Here is a 24689-nt window from a genome sequence, read left to right on the forward strand (position 1 = left end):
TAGTGCTATCTTAGCAGATCACTGATTTGCCTCTGGTGCATCCAGATGCTAATGGATCTGAATTCCTAAGATTTGACATCTTGCTGATGAAATAGTTTGTAAGATACAAGGTTGAAATGAACGATGTTTTATTTGTATTGTGTTTAGAAATGAGATCCCACACAAAGACAAGGCTGCACATAGCTCCAGGGGAGAGTTTGATGGCCCTGGCTTTCTGATTGGCTTCCTTTCTTTTGAATGGCACACATTGGGTTTGCTGAGTATTATTAACCTGGTAAAATAAAGGGTGGCTGGAACAATGGAAGATGGCAGCCAGGTGCTATGGAAGATCACTTCTTATTCCCACCTATAAAACATGCAGATCTACTAGTTGGTTTCTTGAGTTCTGGAAGCACTTATAGCACAGTAGCTCTAGATTAGCTGGTACTGAATGCTCAGATATGATGGCCTCCTCCCCCTTTCCTTGTGTATCTTCTATCTTTTTCTGTCTTTGTCTGCATTCTTTTTTTTTTGCTCGCCTTTTTTTGCCCCTCTCTCTTTTTTAACCAACCTCCTCCTGATTCTTCTCCCATTTCTCTTTATGCTGTTCACATCCTTCATTTTTTACCCCCCCCCCCCCAACACGTCTAGGATCTGGTTCTCATTCTCTCTAGTTGTTATTCTCCTCCTTGCCTGATTTTGCAGAGAGGAACCTTCTCTCCTCTCTGTCACCTTTTATCCCTCACGTTCTCTTTCTATCTACAGAGAAAAATCTTATCTATCTGAGCTCTTCTTTTCCTCCCTTGTCTCTCTATATTAATATATCTATCCTCTATCTATCTATCTATTATCTATCTATCTAATATCTATCTATCGTTTATTTCTTAAGGCAAAATGGCTCCATCTGCTTTTGTTTACTAGCATATACATATCTACAAGGTTTATCTAAGGATCTATCTATCTATTATCTATCTATTATCTATTTATCTATCTATCTATCTATCTATCTATCTATTATCTATCTATTATCTATCTATCTATCTATCTATCTATCTATCTATCTATCTATCTATCTCTCTGTCCTTATCTTCTCCACCTTTTTCTCTGTAGCTCAATGTGTATGCTTCTTCCCACTCTCCCTCTATCCACCTTTATCTTCTTTTCAGAGTGTATTTTTTTCTTCACGTCAACCTTATCCCTCCCTCTAATTCCCTGTAGCTGTATGTTGAAGATTATCTCTGTCTTTTTTGTAAACCATTGTAGGACTCTCGTTTTCTGCCTCCTCTTTTACTCTTTACTCATAGTTTATATCCATTTCCATGTTTGATCTATCTATCTATCTATCTATCTATCTATCTCTGTCTATCTGCCATTATCTTCAGTTTTTTGTCTCTGTAGTTCAGTTTAAGTTTGTAAGTTGCTCTCCTTCTCCCCCTTTTCTCCTCCACCTTTTTCTCAAAGACTATTTCTTTAATTTTCACTTTAACCCTATGCCTCCCTCTAATTCCCTGTAGCTGTACTCTTTCACTTCTTTGTGATATGGGTTATCTCTTTCTTGCTGTAAACCTTTGTAGGACTTTCTTTTCTACCCCCCTTTTCACTCTTCCCTGGCAGTGTCCATCCATCCACTTTCCAGTATGTTCCCCTTACAGTTGACACAGTCTGACTCCATGTATTTCTGCATTTCTCATTGGACCTCTTCTTTCAGTTTCTTTTATTGCATGGCAGTAACCCATGTAAGTAAATCACAACCTTGCCCCTCCTTACCTCTCCACATAGATTTCTTCATAACTAGATCACTTGAACACAAGTATGTACATATCACCAGCAATGGGCCCCACACATACAGTTCATAATACATGAGAAGCATTGCTCTCACATTACACTTCCCATGTAGCTTCTCCATACTGGGGATATCTGATACATATTCCTAGCAATCCACAGCAAGGATTCAAATAGCCAACTAATCAGTCATCTTCAAGGGAAAGTATACATACTCAAATGAGTTGAGCCTGGTTCTTCCTTGGGAGCTCCAGTGTTGATGTGTAATAACATGGACTCTTTGATAAGTCATTGGTGAGGCTTGATTTGCTCTTTGTTTTCATCTTGAGATAAGATCTTATATAATTGAGTCAATAGGACTCATCTATTGGTGTTAATGTGGTGACAGTTTGGATGCTGTAATCTTTAAGCTGCTTCTTGGATAGGGCAAGGAAAGTGTTGATGTATAATAACTAATTGGAAGCTTGTAACTACATATCCCAGCATGCTCCTCCAAACTGTAGCAGGTGGGACCTGTAAACTACAGACTGTTGTAGAGACTTGTGCAAGGTATGGTATTAAGGCCTCATGCACATGACCGTACGTATTTTGCAGTCTGCAAAAACGGATCCGCCAAAAAAACGGATGATGTCCACATGCATTCTGTATTTTGCGGAACAGCTGGCCCCTAATAGAACAGTACTATCCTTGTCCGTAATGCGGACAATAATAGGACATGTTCTATTTTTGGTGGAAACGGAAATACGGAAACGGAATGCACACGGAGTACCTTCTGGTTTTTTTTTTGCGGACCCATTAAAATGAATGATTCCGTATACGGTCCTAAAAAAAAAAGGAACGGACACGGAATGAAAATACATTCATGTGCATGAGGCCTAACTGTCAGTATTAGGCTACTTTCACACTCGCGTTTGGTGCGGATCCATCATGGATCTGCACAGACGGATCCGTTCAGATAATACAACCCTCTGCATCCGTTCAGAACGGATCCATTTGTATTATTTGTAACATAGCCAAGACGGACCCGTCATAAACACTATTGAAAGTCAATGGAGGGCGAATCCGTTTTCTATTGTGCCATATTGTGTCAGTGAAAAGAGGATCTGTCCCCATTGACTTACATTGTGTGTCAGAACGGATCCGTTTGGTTCAGTTTCGTCAGACGGACACCAAAACGCTGCAAGCAGCGTTTTGGTGTCCGCTTCCAAAGCAGAATGGAGGCGGAACGGGGGCAAACTGATGCATTCTGAGCGGATCCTTTTCCATTCAGAATGCATTAGGGCAAAACTGATCCGTTTTGGACCGCTTGTGAGAGCCCTGAACGGATCTCACAAATGGAAACCAAAAGGCCAGTGTGAAAGTAGCCTTAGCAGACCGTGCCTTGGATCCTTGGGTTTACAGTTGTGCCTCCTATATATATTTTTTTTTATCTGAGCATTGATGACAGCTGGATGCACCTTTACAGAAAAAACGCGTGAAACTACGTGTCATCCAGCGTCCCAACTAAGGCTAGGGCTTCATGTATGTGTCTCGTGACCCCTTGTCATTTTTTGTAATGATAGTCAATGATGTCATACTGCGACATTCTGTCACCCGACAGTTGTAAAAAATCCATCCAAGGATTTTTGTGCGATTGTCACAATCACAGTATGTTGCATGTCACAGTGCAACCCCATTGACTGTCATTACAAAAAATGGTGCGCTAATTTTCTATGACAAGAAGTTGCGTGACACATGTTGCAGTGTAGTTGTACCCTTTTGTCACATGACAAGTCACTGTGTAGCCCTAACCTAATGCCAAAGCTAATGCTACAGGAAAAGATTCACTCTGGCAACTATTTCCCCTCTGGTTTTTTGGACATATGTGGAGGAGGTGCTTATATTTTCTTTAGGCTACATTCTCACAGCCCTATTAATGAGTCCGAATCCGTTCCGCAATTTTGTGGAACAGGTGCGGACCCATTAAATTCAATGCGTCTGCAAAATATGTGGTCAGCCTGTCCACATCCATAGTTCCGTTCCACGGCCCCGCAAAAAGGATAGAGCATGTCTTATTCTTGTCCACAATTGCGGGCAAGAATAGCCATTTTTTATGGTAGCGGCAGCCATGTGCGGTCCACAAATTGGGAACACACATTATTGGGAACACACATAGGCTGGTATCTGTGGTTTTGCGGATCTGCAAAACACTACGGCCGTGTGAATGCAGCTTTAAGTGGCCAGAGTCTCGTGTTTTTAGGCCCCTTTTGCACAGTCAGTATTTTATATGAATATTTGTACAAGCCAAAAACAAGAATTGTTCAGTGTTCTGGACTCTTCTGGGTTTTGCCTTACAAATACTGATAAAAAATACTGACCCTGTGAAAAAGGCCCATTGTGAGATCTTGTAGCTAGGGTTAAAGTGATGCATAAGATTGGAACCATGTGTATGCGTGATAGTACTAGGGTTTAGGGTCCACATGTTCAAGGTTTATGATGCAGTTTTGGAAGCCAAAATCTAGAATTGATCATAAAAGGAGAGAAAGTATAATGGACAGATACTACTTATAATTAATTTTTTTCATTCACTCCTGGTTCTGGCTTCCAAAACTGCATTAGGAAACCTGACCCTATGGCCAGACCATCACACTGGTAGAAGGCCACTCTGTCTAGCACTGATGTAGAGACCCACCCATTCCATCTTCATGTCTCATTAATCTGAACGTTTTATGTATGAAATCAATGCATTTAGAAAAGCTGAAAGTGATGAGGAGAGAATAATGACATTGTCATAGCAATTAAATGGGTTTCGAAGTTTTTTGTAAAGCACACCTCAAGCTAAATGATTGGCAGCTGTCAATATGAACCTGTCCTGTATCCTCTGTATCCTTGCAGTGGAGAATGTAGAATTGTGGCCTTTTTGTGCTAAACCCCATACCCTCCTTGTGCATGGTTTTAGAAAACAAAATGCAATTTACATCATAGAATACAACTTACATTGGATTTAGATTAAATGTATTGCATTTGTAGTGTAATATTCTAAGGTTTAATGCCACCAATGGATGTGTAAAGTGCATTAAGGGATAATGCTAGAGAAATTGGGACAGATGTTTTGTTGCTAATTGCAACCATATTGTCCCTGTCTTTTACTGCTTTCAGTTAAAATGTTTTGAATTTTGCACAACACTGGTCTGTGATGTAAAAAATGTAATTACATATTTATTTCTCATGCATGGAAATATATAACATATGTAGACCAATAGATGCATTTTAGAGAAATGAGTCAATACATATATACCTGCAAACATATATGTGTTGCACGTGTAAAATGTGGTAGATAATAGCCAGGAAATAGGAAAGATCAAAGATACATAAAAGAGAAAAATGGGTGGATGGATAGAGAGAAAGATAGATAGATAGATAGATAGATAGATAGATAGACAGATAGATAGATAGATAGATAGTTGGGTAGGTAAGTAGATGGCAAGAAGAAAATATGATAGTTATGCCAGGAAGGGAAATAGACACAGTGTATGGGAAGGAAGCTAGATAGAGGAACTAAAATACTATATATACATATGTGGGATATATACTGTAGATAGAATATAGAAAATCCCTCTGTGTGTGCATGCTTGCATGTGGAATAGACAGTAGAAGAAGTAGAGAGTTCATAGAAGGATGGGTAGATTTGTATATACTTTCTCTTCCTTAAAGTAAAAAATCCTGGGGGAGAACCAATAAAAGTTAGTTCACTACTGCAGTGTTGAAAATCTGACAAGTCCTGTAAGGTCAGTTAAGTACAAAGCTGTGTATATTCATCTAGACAAAATGTAAAAAGCTTCCTGGTATGGCCGTAGGGCTGAGGGAAAAGGAATGGTCATGGTAACATCTTAGACTAAAAACATTAGCAGTTTTGTCCTGTTGTATCATATGATTCTTGTTGAAAAGGATAAAATTGCTAAAATATTTGTGTGAAGCATAGCAGGGTCTCACTATCATCTATATCTATTTATCCATCTATCTTGTATAGATTTATCTATCTATTTATCTATCTATCTGTATCTCTGTCCTTTCTATCTTTTTTTTTTCTGTCCATCTGCCTGCCTGTCTCTCTCTATTCATAGTTATGGTTTATCTACGACCCTGTTTACATTTTCTTTCTCTTTCTTTCTTTCTTTTTTTTCTCTTTCTTTCTTTCTTTCTTTCTTTCTTTCTTTCTTTCTTTCTTTCTCTCTCTCTCTCTTTCTTTCTTTCTTTCTTTTTTTTTCTCGTGCATATGTTGCATGTAAAGAATTATAACTCATGTGCTATTTGACTTTATGATATAGATATGACTGAATTACTTTAGCACACTTGGCTTTCGAAAACCAAGGTCTTTGCAGGTAGCTAACCAGAAATAGTGATATTTAAGGAGGCATTGGGCATGCGAATATTCTTTCCAGCAATTCAACAGGACAAAGGGTTCAGCTTGATGATTTATTTGCCATTCTCAAGTTGACATCCAAATAGGAAGTTTCCTGAGGCTGCTCAGTGCAGATGTGTTTCTCTGTTGTTGGAAATATTACATTTGCATGATGTTAGTTTGTTTGGGACAGAGCTTTGTTTCTTAAAGTAGATTTGACTATTTCAAGCAGAGACTACGGTGCATATGATGTCATTTTGCTTTAAGAACACTTTTTTTTTGCATTTGCAGCTTCTCTACCCAAATGTGTTGTTTTCTTTTCTCCATGATATTTAAACCGGTAATAAAATCTCCTTCACACGCAGCAGTAAGTGGCCCTGCTGACACCTTTATTGATTCTCTTTTGTTCACACCTGTCCCACTAATCATGAGCAATAAATTTAAAGAAATTAAGAATAAAATCATACATCTCCGAAATGATACATATTTTCATCTATGGTAAGCTGGCTTCACAATGCTAAACTAAAACCTTCATCTCCACTATATTATAGTATAATACTTACAGATTAAACTGTTCTAAAAAAAAAAGTTTATTAAATAACAAAGCCCACTGTGATATGGTAAATTGTTACCAAGGATTTCACGTGGGAGGTAAGACTGCAGAACAACTTACAGCATTATCAGACAGGAAAAGATATATAGGGAGAGGCAGCCATAGATATTGCTGCTCAACACGGTCCTAAAGGTGGTGCCAGATCTGTAATTACCTTATTTTGTGCACCTAAAGTCCTATGTGCAAAATAAAAATCATATCTTTCTCTATTATCTATTTATCTAATAGCTATATATTATCTGTATCTATCTATCTATCTATCTATCTATCTATCTATCTATCTATCATCTATTTATCTAATAGCTATCTATTATCTGTATCTATCTATTTATCTATCTAATATATCTATCTAATCATCTACTCCTGTATATAGGCATTTTTTAATGATTAAAACATTAACACATTCAGATATTCGCCCTTAAATCATTAACTATTTCCCAGCACAATGCAGTAAAAGTTTGCAGTTTGACCCTTCTGGCTTCTATAAGCCTCTGCACTATTCTCTCCATTCTAGAACATAGAGAAAGCTCCCATTGTGTGGTGTGGCGGTCAACCTCGTGCTCAGTAGGCTTGCACTGATTTGCACTTCTGCCTGTAAAGCAAAATAACATAAATCATCTTCAATCCACAATTTTTTTTTGAGGCAGAATTAACAACCTTCATCAACAGCTCAAGTGTCAACCTCCATGTGTAAAAAGCACCCAGTGATTAGAACTTTACAGTCCATGGCTAGGTGGACCCCACCCTCAGTCCTCAGTGTGGCAAGTAACTTTGTCAACACTAATGCCAAGTCTCAATCCAGAAATTCCCCAAAGTAACCAGCACGAATATGATCCACTTGAGTCCATCCAGGAACATTGATTTATCTCCAGCCGATTCCAGTAAACCTGCTTCCATCTTCGATTTCTGGAAGGCAGAGAGATGTATGAGGTGAGCCAGTGTATATTTCACAGGCACTAAAGCCATCTCCAACTCCAAACAGAAAGATTGTCTCCCCTTACATGTAACATCCAGGGCTAAAGTGTTTTTCACATGATCGGGTCCGGGGAAAGCTTCGCCTCTCATCTGTGTCTCTGCCGATCATTTATCCATTAATCCTGCGCCCCTTTCCTGCCAGGAGGCTTTTTATTTGTTCTCTGGTCCATTATATAAAAGATATTCATTAACTAGCTCCAATGTGACATGTCTGGGCCAGAAAATCAGTTATATTCGCTTCCATGAATGCAATGTGGCTATTCTGGAGTGTTCCCATGTTACAGATATATGGCATGGTCTCTAGGTGTACTCGTCTGTCTGTCTGTCTATCTATCTATCTATCTATCTATCTATCTATCTATCTAGTTATCTATTATCAATCAATCTATGCATGTATCTATTTATATTTATCTATCTATATATCTATCTATTTTCTATCAATCAATCTATGCATGCATATATCTATTTATATTTATCTATCTATCTATCGATATATCTATCTATTTATGTATTTATTTATTTATCTATCTATCTATTTTCTATCAATCAATCAAGCAATCAATCAATCTATGCATGTATGTATGTATCTATCTATCTCTATCTATCTATCTATCTATCTAGCCATCCATTTATCCATCCAATATCTATCTATCTATCTATCTATCTAACTATCTATCTCTCCATCTAGCTAAATCTATCTATCTATCCATCCATCTAATATTTATCTATCCATCCATCTAATATCTATCTATCTATCCATACATCTAATATCTATCATCTATGTATCTATGTATCTATATATCAATCTATTATCTATTCATCTATCTATCTACTATCTACATATCTATCATCCATGTGTCAATCTATAATCTATCTATCTATCTATCTATCTATCTATCTATCTATCTTTTATCTATATCTGCCTATCCATCATCTATATACGAATAGTAGTTCAGTGAGCCAAAATAATGATTTGCCGAAGCTGAACCTAAGGAGAACCCTATAATTTTGTGGCTTAGTCAATTATTGGTATAGGAAATGCGTAGTGAGCATTGTGCAGGAGGATCTCTGAAGACTGAAGACATTTCAGAGCCAATTCACTATTACATTCAAGCACATACATGATAGTGTGAACAAAAAAACTACTTGAAGGAGAGACCAGTTTTGCATTTGTCAGGTAATTAAAGGCCTTTTAGTCTCTACTGTGGGACATGTGTCATGTGTGGGAGTGTAGCAAGCTCTCCTCAATGGGGCTGTAATGGCTTATATGTGCTGAGCTTGGTAATCAGTCAAGGCTTCCACTGCGTGGACCCATCTATCCGTGTGTTCTCTCTGTAAGTTGACTACCTATAGTAACTACTGTAGTAATTTTGGGGTGTACAAGTCAACCTCTCAGGTTGTGGAATGTTTTCACAGCAGATTGGGAATACTTTAGGGAGGGGTTGGAGGGTTTTGGCTTGTTTCTTCTTGGGTTTATGTAATAGTTAAGGTTTGGAGATATTGGATCTGGACGGTCTGGTTCTTTTACCATCTCCTATTTGAAATTAAATGATTTCATTTGACGTAGAACCACGTGAGGGCTGCAAAACCTTCTGGAGCATTTGGAGCTGAGAGCCAGCCAGGCTTCTCCTGTGATTAGGCGATTCTAGTATCTCTCCTTATCACCCCCAGCAAAAGGTTCTCCTTATTGTACTCAGCCCTGATCCCACCATCAAGGATACCCCATTGGAAAGCTGATAGGGCTGAAAGGATGGATCTTATTCTAAGGTATATCCGCTGATTGTTCATGAATGGTGTGAGTTATTGTTGACCAAGGCAAAGGTCATTAGTAGGGCTTTAGTAGGGTGTGAGCGATGATTCATCTCCATGATCTGAGCAGCATCTTCAGAAATGGATTGCAGATGCTAGTAGAGCATGTCTCATGTATGTAGATTTGTAAATGGTCTCATAATATATGTTGGCTACAGTCTTGTTGGTGATTCTTTTGAGGAACTGAGCAGTCACTCATCATCAGACAAAGCACATGGAATAAAAATCCTCTCTCCACTGCCAGCTGAGCTCATAAATACAGGGCTGATGGCGCTTCTGGAGTTGGGCTTTATTTTTGAGTTGATTTGTTTCTGTAGTAGGTTGTGTGAGTGTATCCTCATGGCTATTATTTGGTCACATTATGTGGATATAGGTCTTACAGTTTTATATCACCACATCACTAGCGCCCTGGATGGTGATAACCTATCTGGATACTTCACAGTGCCTTTCATAATCTTTAAGAGGCCGCCCTTATACACTATCAGCTGGGGCTGGAGTGCTTATTGTTCATATCCTATAGATATGAGTATTGGCATGTTACAATTTGTACAAAGTAACATATAAATACATAGGGAGAGTGAGGATATTAAGTGCATGCACTAATGAGTGGCGCTTGAGGAAAGGTCACAGTGTTGAGATTTGATTTATGCAGCTGGTGAATTGGGGCAGAAGAGCTTGATAAGATGACGTTTAGAAATGCTTTACAATTATGTCTTACAGACGTGGCCGCTCAGAAGAAGAAAATAAAATCTATCTGTACATCTATTTCATATCTATCTATCTATCTATCTTTCTAATATATATATATATATATATATATATATATATATATATATATATTTACATTAACAAAGTTAATTCTATTAACAATGATATTTTATTGCATTATATCTTCCCATAATTGATGAATGAAGAAATAGATACGTCTCAGTATCTCAGTATTCTCCTATATATACACAATACTCTCCTATATATATTTATAATATTTTGAATGATATTTTATTGCCTTATATATTCCCATAAAGAATGAAGAAATGGACACATCTCAGTATCTCAATATTCTTCTATAAATACACAATACTTTCCTATATATTTATAATATTTAGAAAGATATTTGATCGCATTTCATCTTCCCATAATTGATGCCTCTCAATATTGTCTTATATATACACAATGCTCTCCTATATATTTATAATATTTAGAATGATATTTGATCGCAATTCATATTCCCATAATTGATGCCTCTCAATTTTGTCTTATATATACACAATGCTCTCCTATATATTTAGAATATTTAGAATGATATTTGATCGCATTTCATCTTCCCATAATTGATGCCTCTCAATATTGTCTTATATATACACACAATACTCTCCTATATTCGATTGTTAAAAAATTATATCCATTTCGGTGGCATTATTTGCACCTGATATTATCCCTCACCTGCCTTATGCATTATATCGCACACGGCGTTGGTTGCACTGATATCCGTATTACAGTCGTGATTGCCATAGATTTAAGCATTGCATACAATAAAGCCAGGCGCAGTGGGTAGTAAGATTTTATTGTGCACATAACATTTTACAAGCATCTGTTCGTCTAAATTGGAGATATATAACGCTAAATAAATGCATGCATGAAGCAGACGCCATAAATCTCAGCAGACAATAATCAAGGAGCCGCACTCCAGTGATTTACAAGACAGAAGACTGTACCTGGTGTAAGGAGCATCTTCCAGCTATGGATAGAAAGCTTTCATATCATAATCATGGCTTCTAGTCCTATTTATCGCCCTGGTGTTTTTGGCTGATTCATGCAGGCTCCAGTCTGGAAGACATTAGTGTGTAGGATGTCCAGGGCTTGGGCTGGTAGTGCTATTTTCCCGGCAGCACTGAAATAATAAAAAAAAGAAGCTCAGATCAGCAATTTAAGAAGTAGTGGGGTGAATGATTGACCAAAGTGGCTTTCATCAGATACAACACCGAGCACAGGAGTCAATGGAAATGCCTAGTAGTGGATTTCTTCCACCCTTCTCCTCCTACGCTGCCTCCTTTCATGTGCTGCCATTGCAATATGCCATGAGGAGCAAGTGTTTCTAGGTTTTAATGCCCCGTTTACAGCCCTAGTGCATGGTGCCATAAATCTTGTCTGCCCATAAATGACAAAAAAACCATTGGTATGCAGAAAAGGCCACCCGGTCTTATAGCCCTTTATGTCTGTGCCTTATCCCATGCCTTCATAGCATTATTCTTCCTCACAATAGTTTGAAACATTCATCTTAGATTTTTTTTTAACACCTGGTTTGGGCTAAACCATTTCTCAGAAGAACCTCCAGGCTTGTTAATCCCTACTGAAAAATACTAAGATCGTGTCTAAAAAAAAAAAAAAAAAAAAAAAGCTCATGTTTCTATAGGTATATTTCATATAGATTGGCCAATCTGTAGTCATATATCACGGGCTTTCTGCCTGGATTTCACAGGCATTTGATATTTCTGTAGCACTTTAATAGGTCACCACCAGATCAGACATGTATGGCCTCATCTAGAATTCACAGTTTATTTCTCATTCGGAATATTCAAGAAGAAGCTCAAGCCACAAGATACATTCGTGAGATAAATTAGAGAATTAATGAAAGAGCAGTAGATCCCATGTTGCACCGAGGCTGTCTTCTTCATTAGCATAATTTTCCAGAACCACAGTGCCTCCTCCTTTCACAGGGTCCTGGATACTCCTCCCTCCATTTTTTCATGTTATTTTATTTTTCTTTCCATGTCTACCCCATCTCCCTAGACTTTAAATGTCTTTCTCCTTTTTTTTTCTCCCCCCACACATCCCTGTTCCCAGATGAATATTCTCCCTGGAATCTAGCATCATTCAGCAGGCAATATTAGTAAGAAACATACCATTTTTGTGTCTGTGGAACTACACTTGGAGAAGCCCTGAGAGTTGATAGCTCTTATCTTGGTGACCGGGGTCGCCCATATGTAACCTTAGGGGTTGTCCAGTTTTTTTTGGCAGACATTTCTTGTTGAGGTTTCCTGAAGGCTGTCCTCATCCTGGTGCTTGTAGGTGACAGAGCAGGAGAGGTGCTGCTGGTACTATCCTTGCCCCCTTCATGATGCCCAGAACATAAGAAGGGTGGTGGTGGGGGGGGACCCAGATCTGCTGGTTCTGGAGCCCGAACTAGAGAACAAGTCTGCTGTGTTCTGCATCAGTCGTCAGAATCCAAGGTAAGACGGCCAGAAATCCTCTATCACTTGTGAATGGTGGAGTTTATGTCCCAGTGATTTATGACCATAGTCTTAAATCTCGGTTCAAGAAGAGTTCACAAGCTCAAGCTTCCTTTCAAGAAATGACTGATACGTATAGTTTGCTAATACAGGCTCCTTTCTGGTCTCCACAGTTTCTTGCCATATCTGAGCCCTGAATCTCAGAGATTACTTATTTCTTTTGTTATTAATCCCTTAAACATTTTATATTTCATCTCCATGCGGTAGAACAAAGGCATTTAATATTGATCATTCTCTAACATTACCTGATCATGATTACATTTTTAAGAGATTTTTTTTAATACTTTTGAAATACTATTTTTGCAATTTGCGAATGTAATAAAATCGAAGAACTTTAGTATCTAGTATTGAATATTTTAGGAAGCACTACCCAGGGATGCTAAACATGGTGGGGTGATTATATATATTTGATAGCACCGGCCCAGTAGTTTGATATATATATATATATATATATATATATATATATATTTAGTTGCTTGCTATTTCTACGTATGTTCTATATGAAATATTTCATTGGCCTTGGAAGGTCTGATAGGCTTGTAGCAGCGGTAATGGCACATCAGCCCTAGAGAATGGAGAGGCATCAGGGTTATAAAATATTGATCCTCTAGGTGACTTTATTCATATAATTTTCATATGCAACAATAATGAAACATTGAAGACAAAGTTTTTGTTTGTACCTGTACACATTGTTCACATTGAATTCTGTTGTAATTCAAATAAGAGCAACTATATTATTCTATTAATATGTATAACATGTGTAAGTATAGATATAACATTACACACCCCAACACACACAGTTTTAATATATGATGTATATAGTATTTAATTTACAATCTTTCTAAGTTGTTTTTTTGCTTTTTTTGTAAAAAGGAAACGTCAGAAATGTAGCTTTTTTCAATTCTATACTGTTTGCTTTCCTGGGCATTTTAATGCTTTGCTTTTGTGTTGTATGTCTAGTTTAAATAGTTATTTTGAGATAGGTAAACATGAAGATTTAACAAAAGATAGACAAGATCCTAGAAGTATTTTATGGCTTGTGTTTCCATCATCTACTCTCTCTCTAGCCAAATGACCCCCATACATCAAATTACAGAGCAGTTGCAAAGACAGAACCTATTATCGTTAGGGGTTGCACAGAAAGTTCATGCCGTGGTCATGGAGATGAACGCTGCTGGTCTTTCTGGTTCCTGGTGTTTTTTCAGATCCATCATGTTTTAACAGGTAGAATTGTGTACATTTCATGTGAGGACTAATCACAATACAAGGCAGTTGACTTTTTTTTTTAATGTTGTTTATTAATATGCTCATCTTATTAGAAACGTGCTTTTTATTTTATTATTTAAAATATATATAATGCAGAATAAATGTACAGGACAAATTTCATAGTGAGGTATCAATGTTGCATCTAGGCATACATATCATGGAATAATAAAAAAAAGGATATAAATACAAATGCAAAGCATCAGAGTCTAGGATATAAGAGTTCAGATGAGAGTAACTAAATTATCAACTGAAAATATTGTCTACATTATTCTGCTGCTCATTAAAGGATCATATTCCTTTATATTCATAAAATATGTCTATGCTGAATATTTCTCTGCTGCTATATTTGATATTTTGTAGTATAAAGATGCAGACATTGTATTGTACTGTATCCAATGTAAAAACAGAGGTTACAAGTTGATATTCAAGTGATACAAATGCATAAAAGCAATCAAAAAATGTTTAAAACTTTAAAAATGTTACTACTCTATAAATAAATAAATAAATATATATATATATATATATATATATATATAAACTTTTTTTTCATTCGTATAGCATTATTTATTCACATTATCTATTGCATACTTTAATTAGAGGATATGGAGGTAATTGTAAGGAGGCAATTGAGCTGCAGGTAACATATTGCTTTGTAGGCCTGTGCTTAGGAGGCTATATCTGTTCCTTGATAAACGAGTATTTACAGAGTCAATACTGTGCTCTGTGTGAGCAATAACTTGTGATTTACAATGCGGCCCTAGAGCTAAGGTTATCTGTTCAACATGAGATAGATCAGATTAAAAGGGGCACTGAGGACCGCATAAGTGTGGAGGAGAGTAGTAAAAGCATCTATATGAAATATAAAAGCTTAACAAAACCTAATGCAATATTGTATATGTGGAAAGTGCAGATTGACGACTGATTATGAAACACATATAATATGTATCTATATGTATACCTATGATATGATATTTATTAGCAGGGCTCCATAAATGGTTGCTTGTGTGTGCCCAGGGTAGTGTCTGCTGTGGTAGGTAGGGGAGGGCTGTTCTCACTCTGACCTGTGATGTACTCATTCACACTGTATTGAAGTGTAATTTCTGGGAGAGTGTGAATTAGTTGGACGTTAGTGAGCAGCCCTATCATCTTAATACACAGTTCTCAATATTGCTGAGCACTTTTTCCTTGCTGGCTTTCATGTCACTTAGCTATTGTAAGTAAGATGGATCTCTCCCATCTCCTGACTGTAACTTGCTTCTTCTCCACCACAGGTCTGACCACAGAGGCCATTGGAGGAGCAGCACCACGTGACTCAGGGTGCCAATGTTATTCTTTACGGGTGTCAGGACCCTGTCAGTTTGTGAAATAAATATTGGGAAACAACGAAATGCAAAAAGCGACCTACTACGACAGCTCTGCGATCTATGGTGGATACCCCTACCCAGGAGCCAATGGTTACACCTATAATGCAAGTCAGCAGCAATATCCCTTGGAAAGTGACTATCATCGACCTGCCTGCTCTCTGCAGTCACCTGGCAGCACAGTGCCACATCACAAAGCCATTGACATCAATGAGAGTTGTATGAGAGCCATCAATAGTCAATCAAGCCAAGAGCAGCAGCAGCAGCAGCAGCCTACACCACCCTCTGTGTCCCCACCTGACCAACATGCCAATAATGCAGCCATCACCTCCACCTCCAAAGCCACCGGTATCTCCTCACCCACAATGTCCAAGCAGATCTTCCCCTGGATGAAGGAATCTCGGCAGAACACTAAGCAAAAAGCAACAACAGCAGCAGGAGCAGCAGCAGCAGCAGCAGCAGCAGGAGGAAACTCCAGCTCAGGTAATGTCACCACCTTCTCCTCTCCCCACACCTGAGGCACAGCTTTCATGGCAGCTGGAGCTGACTTGCAGGGTGGCACTTATAGCGTTAAATGCTGGAAGGTAAAATTGTACATTAACCCTTTCATCAAATCTTTATTGAGACACCTGAGGACAAACAGTGGTTTTATTGGCCTACTGTGAATTGTACTGAGTCCCAGTGCAAAATAATTAAGTCTATCTATCTATCTATCTATCTATCTATCTTAAGTCTATCTATCTATCTTAAGTCTATCTATCTATCTTAAGTCTATCTATCTTAAGTCTATCTATCTATCTATCTATCTATCTTAAGTCTGTCTAGCTATATATATCCTAACTATATCTATCTGTATATCGATCTATTTATATTGTATCTTAATTTCTATCTATCTAATTGAATCTATCTATCTATCTATCTATCTATCTATCTATCGATAATCTTTCATCTATCTATGTCTTATAACATGACATAACATATACAGACACTAATAAGCTGTTTTTAGAAGCATTCTGTAGTGTTATAATATTTGGGACGCTTAAATCCTATATTTCCTTAATTATAAATTACTATCCTCCTCACATGGATGCATTTAGATAATATTTGAAAATATCAAGCTGTGAGTAATAATTTGGAGGACAATGCATGTGGTATTCATCTATTATTACTACTATAACTACTACAGGCCCTAATATCACTGTTGCCCCTATTAATACTAAAATAAAATAACTTCTAGCAAATCTACAGCTGTAGAAACAAAAACTGCTGTACTGACATGCCCCATTCAGAGAGTACTATCAAAGGTTTTTAACTTAATGCTAATACTAATAATGATTACTTCTACTACTACTACTAATACTAGTATTCAGTAGCTCCATCATTCCCAGGGACTGTGATAAGAGCCGAGATGGAGACAACACTGTCAGTCATATAGCAGCTGCACTAATGACAATTAATTTATTTTATATAATTATTGGATATAATTGGATCCCATCTAATATAGAGGAGCTGCCATTCTCTGTTCCTGTATGATGAGTTCCTGACAGCTCAGCTAGTTTCATAGTTGCAGTTTGGAGAATTAAACATACATGACAAGTCCCTGGATCTATGTAGTTTGGAGATTTGCAGAATATAGAAAACCCCAATAGGCTGCAATGTCTCCCTCTGTCTCTTCCTTATTTCCTTGCTTTCTCCTGCTCCCCTATCCCTCCTCCTCCTTCTCTCTGCTCCTGGTTACTTCCGTGTGGGCATGCGCGGTAGCCTTTCTGCTAGACTCCTGTAGCATGGCCAAGGTTTCTAATGTGTTCTTCTTCTTGGGAGTGACAATGCACGAAATCAGTTCTTTTCCTTACCCATATTATTGGGGGATGTTAGGATTAATAGACAGTTCTAGACGTGTAAAGTTCTCCAGATTCCTCCTTTACCCTATAGAGATGTTTAGGTTGGAAAATGTGAATATTGGAGGCTTATGCAGGTGTTTCCAGATAGGAGATTTTTTTTTGACTGTGTATATTTCACACCAGCATTTGAATGCATCACCTTGTGTCTATAACCATAACATGGAGCTGACTTGGCAGAGCAGCTCGGTTGTCATTACCATCTGGCTTCTTGGGTTGCTCTGATACATAGCAGTGGGCAGGGAGTGCAGCCCTCTGTTCACACACAGCAGCTTCCATGTGGCGTTCAGCAAGCAGGTCGGTCAGGCAGCTTCATGCAGCATTTACTTTAACCAGAAAATAGGACTAAAAATACTGTTGTTGCTGCTGCTGTTTTTATTATTATTACTACTATTAGTATTATTTTTTTTCTGTTGATGCACACACTCAATAAAATAGTCTAGCATATTAAGTCTGCAATTTTCTGGTCATAATTTCAATTATTATTTAGTAATATTTTATTATTATAAATATTTATTTGCCCAGTATTACAGCCTCCACACAGCTTTCTTTGCTTCCTGACTGCCATGGCTGCTTACCTATGCCTAGCTATGCTATATCCCATTTCATGTGCATGGCATACATTGCCCTTCAGAAGCCTGGGAAAGCTAGGTGGTTAAAACTTGTGTGAATTGTAATGACAGTAATGTTCTCATCCCCTCAAAAATATGAACTTTAGACATAGACATATACGTTTTTATTTATTTATTTATATTTGAATTTTTCCACATGTATTCTAAGGAAGCATGTTATAGAGAAAGCAGATGAATATAGATGTCTGTCAGTCTATCTATCTATCTATCTATCTATCTATCTATCTATCTATAGTTTTATGGGGAAAGATTCTATATAATTTGTATTTTATTCACTTAAAGATGACCTGTGATCACTAAATCTTTAGCATGTTATACAGCAAGATAAACTGAGCACACTAATATATAGTTTTGTGTGAAAAGATCCGATAAAATCTGTAATTTACACAATTAAACCTCGGCTCTTTCTATGCTTAAGGATCCCTGTACAGCTACCAGTCACTGACTATCTCTGTAAACATACTTAGGCCTCTTGCACACGACCGTATGTATTTTGCAGTCCGCAAAAATACGGATGACGTCTGTGTGCATTTCGTATTTTGCGGAACAAAGCAGCTGGCCCCCCTGATAGAACAGTCCTATCTTTGTCCGTAATGCGGACAATAAGGCCTTTTGCACACGGCCGTTGTGGGTCTGTTCTGTGCATTGGGGACTGCAATTTGCGGTCGGGACAGATTAAGACCCATTCAACTTGAATGGGTCCATGATCCGTCTGCATCGCAAAAAAATAGAACAAGTTCTATTTTTTTGCAGTGCGGAGGCACGGACAGAAACACCACGGAAGCACTCTGTTTTGCTTCCGTGGGGTTCCAATCCGTGCTTCCGTTCCGCATCTCCGTGATTGCGGACCCATTCAAGTGAAAGGGTCCACATCCATGATGCGGAGTGCACACGGGCCGGTGCCTGTGTATTGTAGACCCGTCATATGCGGGCCCCAATACGGCCACAGGCACACAACGTTCGTGTGCAAGAGGCCTAATAGGACATGTTCTATTTTTTTGTGGATCGGAAATATGGACATATGGAAACAGAATGCAAACGGATTACCTTCAGTTTTTTTTGCGGACCCATTGAAATGAATTGTTCCGTATACGGTCCGAAAAAAAATAATGAAACGGACACAGAAAGAATATACATTCGTGTGCATGAGGCCTTACACAGAGAATGCTATCAATAACATCTTCCCATGTACAACTGAAGTGGCAAAAAACAGATATAAATGTAAAAATTAAATCTTTTCTCACCAAAGTATATATCAATCTGCTCAGCACCTCTTGCTCCATAACCTGCTGCCTGCAAAGTGCACCTCATTTTGTGGTGAAGGGTCCTCTTTAAATGTCTGCCTAAGGCCTCATGCACACGACCGTATGTGTTTTGCCGTCCGCAAATTGCGTTATTTTTGCGGATCCATTGTAATAATGCCTATCCTTGTCCGCAAATTAGAAAAAAATAGGACATGCACTATTTTTTTTAGGGGGCTATGGAACGGACATACTGATGCGGACAGCACATGGTGTGCTGTCCGCCCTTTTTTTGCGGACCCATTGAAGTGAATGGGTCCGCATCCTATCTGCAAAAAAAAGGAACGGACACAGAAACAAACAACGTTCGTGTGCATGAGGCCTAATAGTCCAGTGGAGGGTCTTACTTTGTGATTGACAGCCTTCCATATATAACTGTGCCTAGAGAAAAACCTGTCAATCACCAGTAGGACCACCCACTGGACTCTTAAGCACACAACAAGCTGGGATTAAATCAATAAAATAAAAGTAAGGCCTCATGCACACGACCGTTCCGTTTTTTGCGGGCCCCCAAACCGCGGATCTGCAAAAAACTACAGCCGCCCATGTGCCTCCTGTAATTTGCGCAATGGGCGGCCCATTGTAGAAATGCCTATTCTTGTCCGCAAAACGGACAAGAATAGGACATGTTATATTTTTGCGGGGCTTACGGAACGGTGCAACGGTTACGGACAGCACACGGAGTGCTGTCCGCATCTTTTGTGGCCCCATTGAAGTGAACTACGGTCGTGTGCATGAGGCCTTACACTGGATATTTTCCCACAAAACTATATATCAATCTGCACAGTTCCCTCCCCTAAATTGACCTGCTGCCTATTGGACTGCATATAGAATGTGACAAGTACCCTTGTATTCCATTATCTGGCATTGGCTGCCTAAGAGACACCTATTAGTTTGCTTTGTGGTTGACTCTCTGTGGGTGATCATTGCATAAGTTTATGTTGTGATGATTTATTTGATGGTCCCTGCAGGTGAGAGTTGTGCTGGTGACAAAAGTCCCCCCGGGCAATCTTCTTCCAAAAGAGCCCGCACCGCTTACACAAGCGCCCAGCTGGTAGAACTGGAAAAGGAGTTCCATTTTAACAGATACCTGTGCAGGCCCAGGAGGGTGGAGATGGCAAACTTGCTCAACCTCACAGAGAGGCAAATCAAGATCTGGTTCCAGAATCGTCGCATGAAATACAAAAAGGATCAAAAAGGAAAGTCCATGATGACGTCATCGGGAGGCCCCTCACCATGCCGGAGCCCTGTACCTCCAGCTGTTGGGGGTTATCTGAACTCTATGCATTCTCTGGTAAACAGTGTCCCTTATGAGCCTCAGTCTCCCCCAGCCTTTAACAAACCCCACCCAAACTCCTATGGTGTGCCTGCTCCATACCCCAGCCCTCATCATAACAGCTGCCCCCCTCATCAGAAGAGATACACAGGAACTGCTGCTGTCACCCCAGAATATGACCCTCATCCACTCCAAGCCAGTGGTGGTTATGGCAATCCTCATGTACAGGGAAGCCCCGTTTATGTAGGGAGCAATTATGTGGAATCCATGACTAATTCAGGGCCCTCCATGTTTGGTCTAACTCATCTGACTCATTCCTCCTCCAACATGGACTACAATGGACCAGGATCCATGAACAGTAGTCACCACCATGGACCTTGTGACACCCACCCCTCCTATACAGAATTATCTTCTCATCATAGCTCTCAGGGAAGAATTCAGGAAGCACCCAAGTTGACACATTTGTAAAGACACCAATATGTGTAGGGGACATCGATGACATTCTTATTTTTTTCTACCTATAATTCAAATAATTCCCTTATTTTATATTTTTTACTTTTTTTTTTGGTCTGCAAAATGAGTTGAATTCTTTGTGTTTTTATTTTATTTTATTGTTTTGCATAGTCCCAGTCACCTACTATGAACACTACCTGGAGCAGATATCTTTGTATTCTAATCGACACTTTTATCAAACAGGGTATAAGAACAAAATTTTATATGAAAATATCTTCTTAAATGTGAATTGTTCCTACATTTCCTATCCCACAGGGAAACCAATTAAATTATTATTGCACTTCCTTCAAATTGCTAGACAAATATCCTAAAAAGCGCTTGAACAGGGTGATCAGCCTGGATCATTACAATTGTTATAGTCATTAATGTGTGCACGCTGGGGCATCAGTTCCAGTTAATTTATTATTATTTTTCGTCTGCATACAAATATATGGAACTGTTTACATCTTATTTATCCCATCTCATATTTATAAACCATACATAGCAGATACAGTCAGCTCTGGTTACTGGACTTTTCTTCGATGGGATAATGGCACAGGCAACGATGGTAAAAAGAATAATTCTCTTTAAAGATGCAATAAAATGGTAGATAAAATATCAGCATTTGCATATTCCTTTATATACATAAATACACGCATGAAAGGGTTTATATATATATATATATATATATATATATATATATATATATATATATATATATATTTAATACAAGCAGTTCCAACCATGGTAAGGTCTTGTCAAGTCACTGCAGCAGCATTTGAAGGTAGGGAAGGAAACAGCAGCTTCTTTTGTAGCTGAGAGAGAGGGAGAGTTGATTGATAAGATGGCCGATAATGGAGGTCCGGTAGGTAATAGCTTTGTGCTGATGGGCTTCTTACGCCATGTTGTGCTCCAATCTGCAGCATCAGCTCCCAGGCATCTGTTCACAAGGAATGATTTCTTCCCTCTGCCTCTTCTGGTGGTGCTCATTGTAAGAAACTGCACATTTCACTCCTACACTTTTCCCTGGTAATGGACATTTCTGTGGGTGGCTTTGTTGTTAGATAAAAAATAAAAAAATAAAAAGAGGAGATAGACACAAAAGGGGCAAAATACCAAATCAAACAAATCAAAGGATGTGGGCAGATGTGTGAGAACACTGAAGACAGGGAGGGGACATAGTGGGATAGCTCTATATAGCAAAAAAATATATATCTGTATATAAAGAAGGAGCGATAGGCAGACTATATATATGTGTGTGTGTGTACATAGACATCATGGTGGTATTATAAACTATTTGACCTGAAATGTCTTGCTGCAACCAGTTTAACCTGTATAATTTGTTTTATTCCATTGCAAGAGTGTATATTCCTATACTTCAGACTTTTATCACGATACATTACTAAATGCATATATATAATCATATAATTCCTATAAATATCATCCTTCATTTAAACAAATAAATACGTTTAACTGAAGGGAGTAAAAGATAAGGAATGCCATATTCTGGAATAAATCAGGATAAGTGGAAGGCGCCATAGCATCGTGTCAAGTATCTTGTTACCTGTGCACTTAAAGCCTGAGATCTCTGTGAATGTGTGAATGTGTGTGTGTGTGTGTGTGTGTGTGAGATATGTGAATGTGTGTGTGCAATATATGTGTGCATGTAATATATGTGTGTATGTAATATATGTGTGCATGTAATATATTTGTGTATGTAATATATATGTGTGCCTGTGTGAATGTGTGTGTAATATCTGTGTATGTAATATATGTGTTTGTGTGTATGTAATATATATGTGTGTGTAATATATGTGTGTGTATGTAATATATATATGTGTGTGTGTGTGAATATGTGTGTGTAATATATATGTTTATGTAATATATATGTGTGTGTATGTAATACATGTGTGTGCAATATATGTGTGTATGTAATATATATGTGTGTATGTAATATATGTGTGTGTGAATATGTGTATATAATATATGTGTGTGTAATATATGTGAATGTGTGTGTAATATATGTGTGTATGTAATATGTGTGTATGTAATATATGTGTGTATGTGTAATATATGTGTGTGTATGTGTAATATATGTGTGTGTAATATATGTGTGTATGTAATATATATGTGTGGGTGTAATATATGTGTGTTTGTGTGTATGTAATATAGATATGTGTGCAATATATGTGTGGGTATGTAATATATATATCTGTATATATATATATATATATATATATATATACACACACACGATTTGTTTGTATATATTAATTAGACTTCAGAGTAGTGTAGAGCATAAACCTCTTTTTGTGCTAAATAATTATCCTCAGGGGCCTGGATGTTGGACTGAAGGACATGATGAATTATTTTAATGCTGCTTCTGGTTACCATATGTCGTAGGCACATTGTATGTTGCTGGACAATCTAAACATGAATCGTCTTGTCCCTGCTCTATGGGTAAAATGGAAATCAACATTTGTAAATTGCTAGATGAATTTTGTTTGATGATATTATATTATTATTATATTATTAACAATGAAAAGATTTAATGTGGACACAGTGAAATTCTTTGTTTCCTGCCACAGCGTAAGGGAGCCTGGATATTAGAAATCCTCACACCCACACACATTAGACCCACAACAGCTGCACACATCCACCTATTCAGAGTATTTTTTAATTCCCAGCTTTCTATGGAGACCATGCCTGGAAATAATACAAAAGAAAGGTGCCATACCTGCCATGTGGATATATCCCAAGAAAACAAGCAAGGAGAAGTTTTACTAGCTCTTCTTTAGCTGCATTTCTCCCTGAAACCTCTTTCCCAGTAACATTTGATCTTGGAAGAAACAAGAAGCTTTAAATGTGATCTTTAGGGCCAGAAGCTGTCAAACCATTTGGCAAGAAAGATTGATCACGCACAGACTTCCTTCCAGCTTTGTTTGGAATAAAAGCAAGAAAATTAAAAACCTTCCATCTACTACTGCCTTGTGTTCCTATAGTCTCCTGCAAGCTGCGGCTAAAATGCTATTTTATGGGAGATATTTTCAGGATCGAAATATTTCTTGTCAGTTTATAGGGATCATCTGAAATTGATTATTAATGTGAACGCTCAGTACAATTACTACCAAATCAGCAATTAATGCCTGTAAACTAGAAATGGGAGAGATGAATGGCTTTATTGTTAGATCTTTGTAAAAATAAAGATGTAGCTATAGGCACACACACACACATATATATATATATATATATATATATATATATATATATACACACACACACACACACATATATATCTGCTATGAATATATGTGCAATGTGTAAACACATTTTATTTATATTAATCAAAAGAAATGAAATAAGAATAGAAAAATAATGTATATTCTATAAGTTGCATCTATGTGCACTGTATATACATGCAGGTACACTCATTAGGTCTTTCTATATACACACGTGTAAATATGTATAGATGCAGTTTATACAAAAATATTGTGCTATCAACTTTATATTGTAGACACCTAGTAAGATTAGATGAATGTGTCCACAGATTATTATCCTCACCACAATCTAGTGCAGTAGAGAAAAAAAAAACACTCACCTTGTTCTGTGTATCCACAAACACTCATTACCTCAA

At 37.8% G+C, this 24689-nt stretch overlaps 1 protein-coding gene and 2 long non-coding RNA genes across 11 annotated transcripts in view; 1 reads left to right on the plus strand and 2 right to left on the minus strand.

Moving 5' to 3' along the window:
• HOXA3 (homeobox A3) overlaps positions 1-21673 on the plus strand; it is a 45267-nt gene extending 23594 nt beyond the window's left edge. For 8 of the 9 annotated variants that reach the window (XM_044295757.1, XM_044295759.1, XM_044295755.1 and 5 more), the window contains 2 exons: positions 15367-15939; positions 20259-21673. In XM_044295757.1, the coding sequence (XP_044151692.1) occupies positions 15483-15939; positions 20259-21031 (1230 nt within the window). In that variant the 5' untranslated portion in view covers positions 15367-15482 and the 3' untranslated portion in view covers positions 21032-21673. Of the gene's footprint in view, positions 1-12652; positions 12770-15366; positions 15940-20258 lie in introns of those variants that run through there. The other variant, XM_044295761.1, reaches the window with a different exon arrangement.
• On the minus strand, positions 6532-12566 carry LOC122939640. The gene is made up of 3 exons (XR_006390129.1): positions 12443-12566; positions 11255-11430; positions 6532-7661 (listed from the first exon to the last, which is right to left on the minus strand). It is a non-coding gene; the product is annotated as an uncharacterized LOC122939640 (long non-coding RNA).
• On the minus strand, positions 21603-24089 carry LOC122939641. The gene is made up of 2 exons (XR_006390130.1): positions 23793-24089; positions 21603-22107 (listed from the first exon to the last, which is right to left on the minus strand). It is a non-coding gene; the product is annotated as an uncharacterized LOC122939641 (long non-coding RNA).
• Positions 24090-24689: the final 600 nt, after the last annotated feature.

Source organism: Bufo gargarizans, chromosome 5 (genome assembly GCF_014858855.1).
Source record: "Bufo gargarizans isolate SCDJY-AF-19 chromosome 5, ASM1485885v1, whole genome shotgun sequence".
NCBI lineage: Eukaryota > Metazoa > Chordata > Amphibia > Anura > Bufonidae > Bufo > Bufo gargarizans.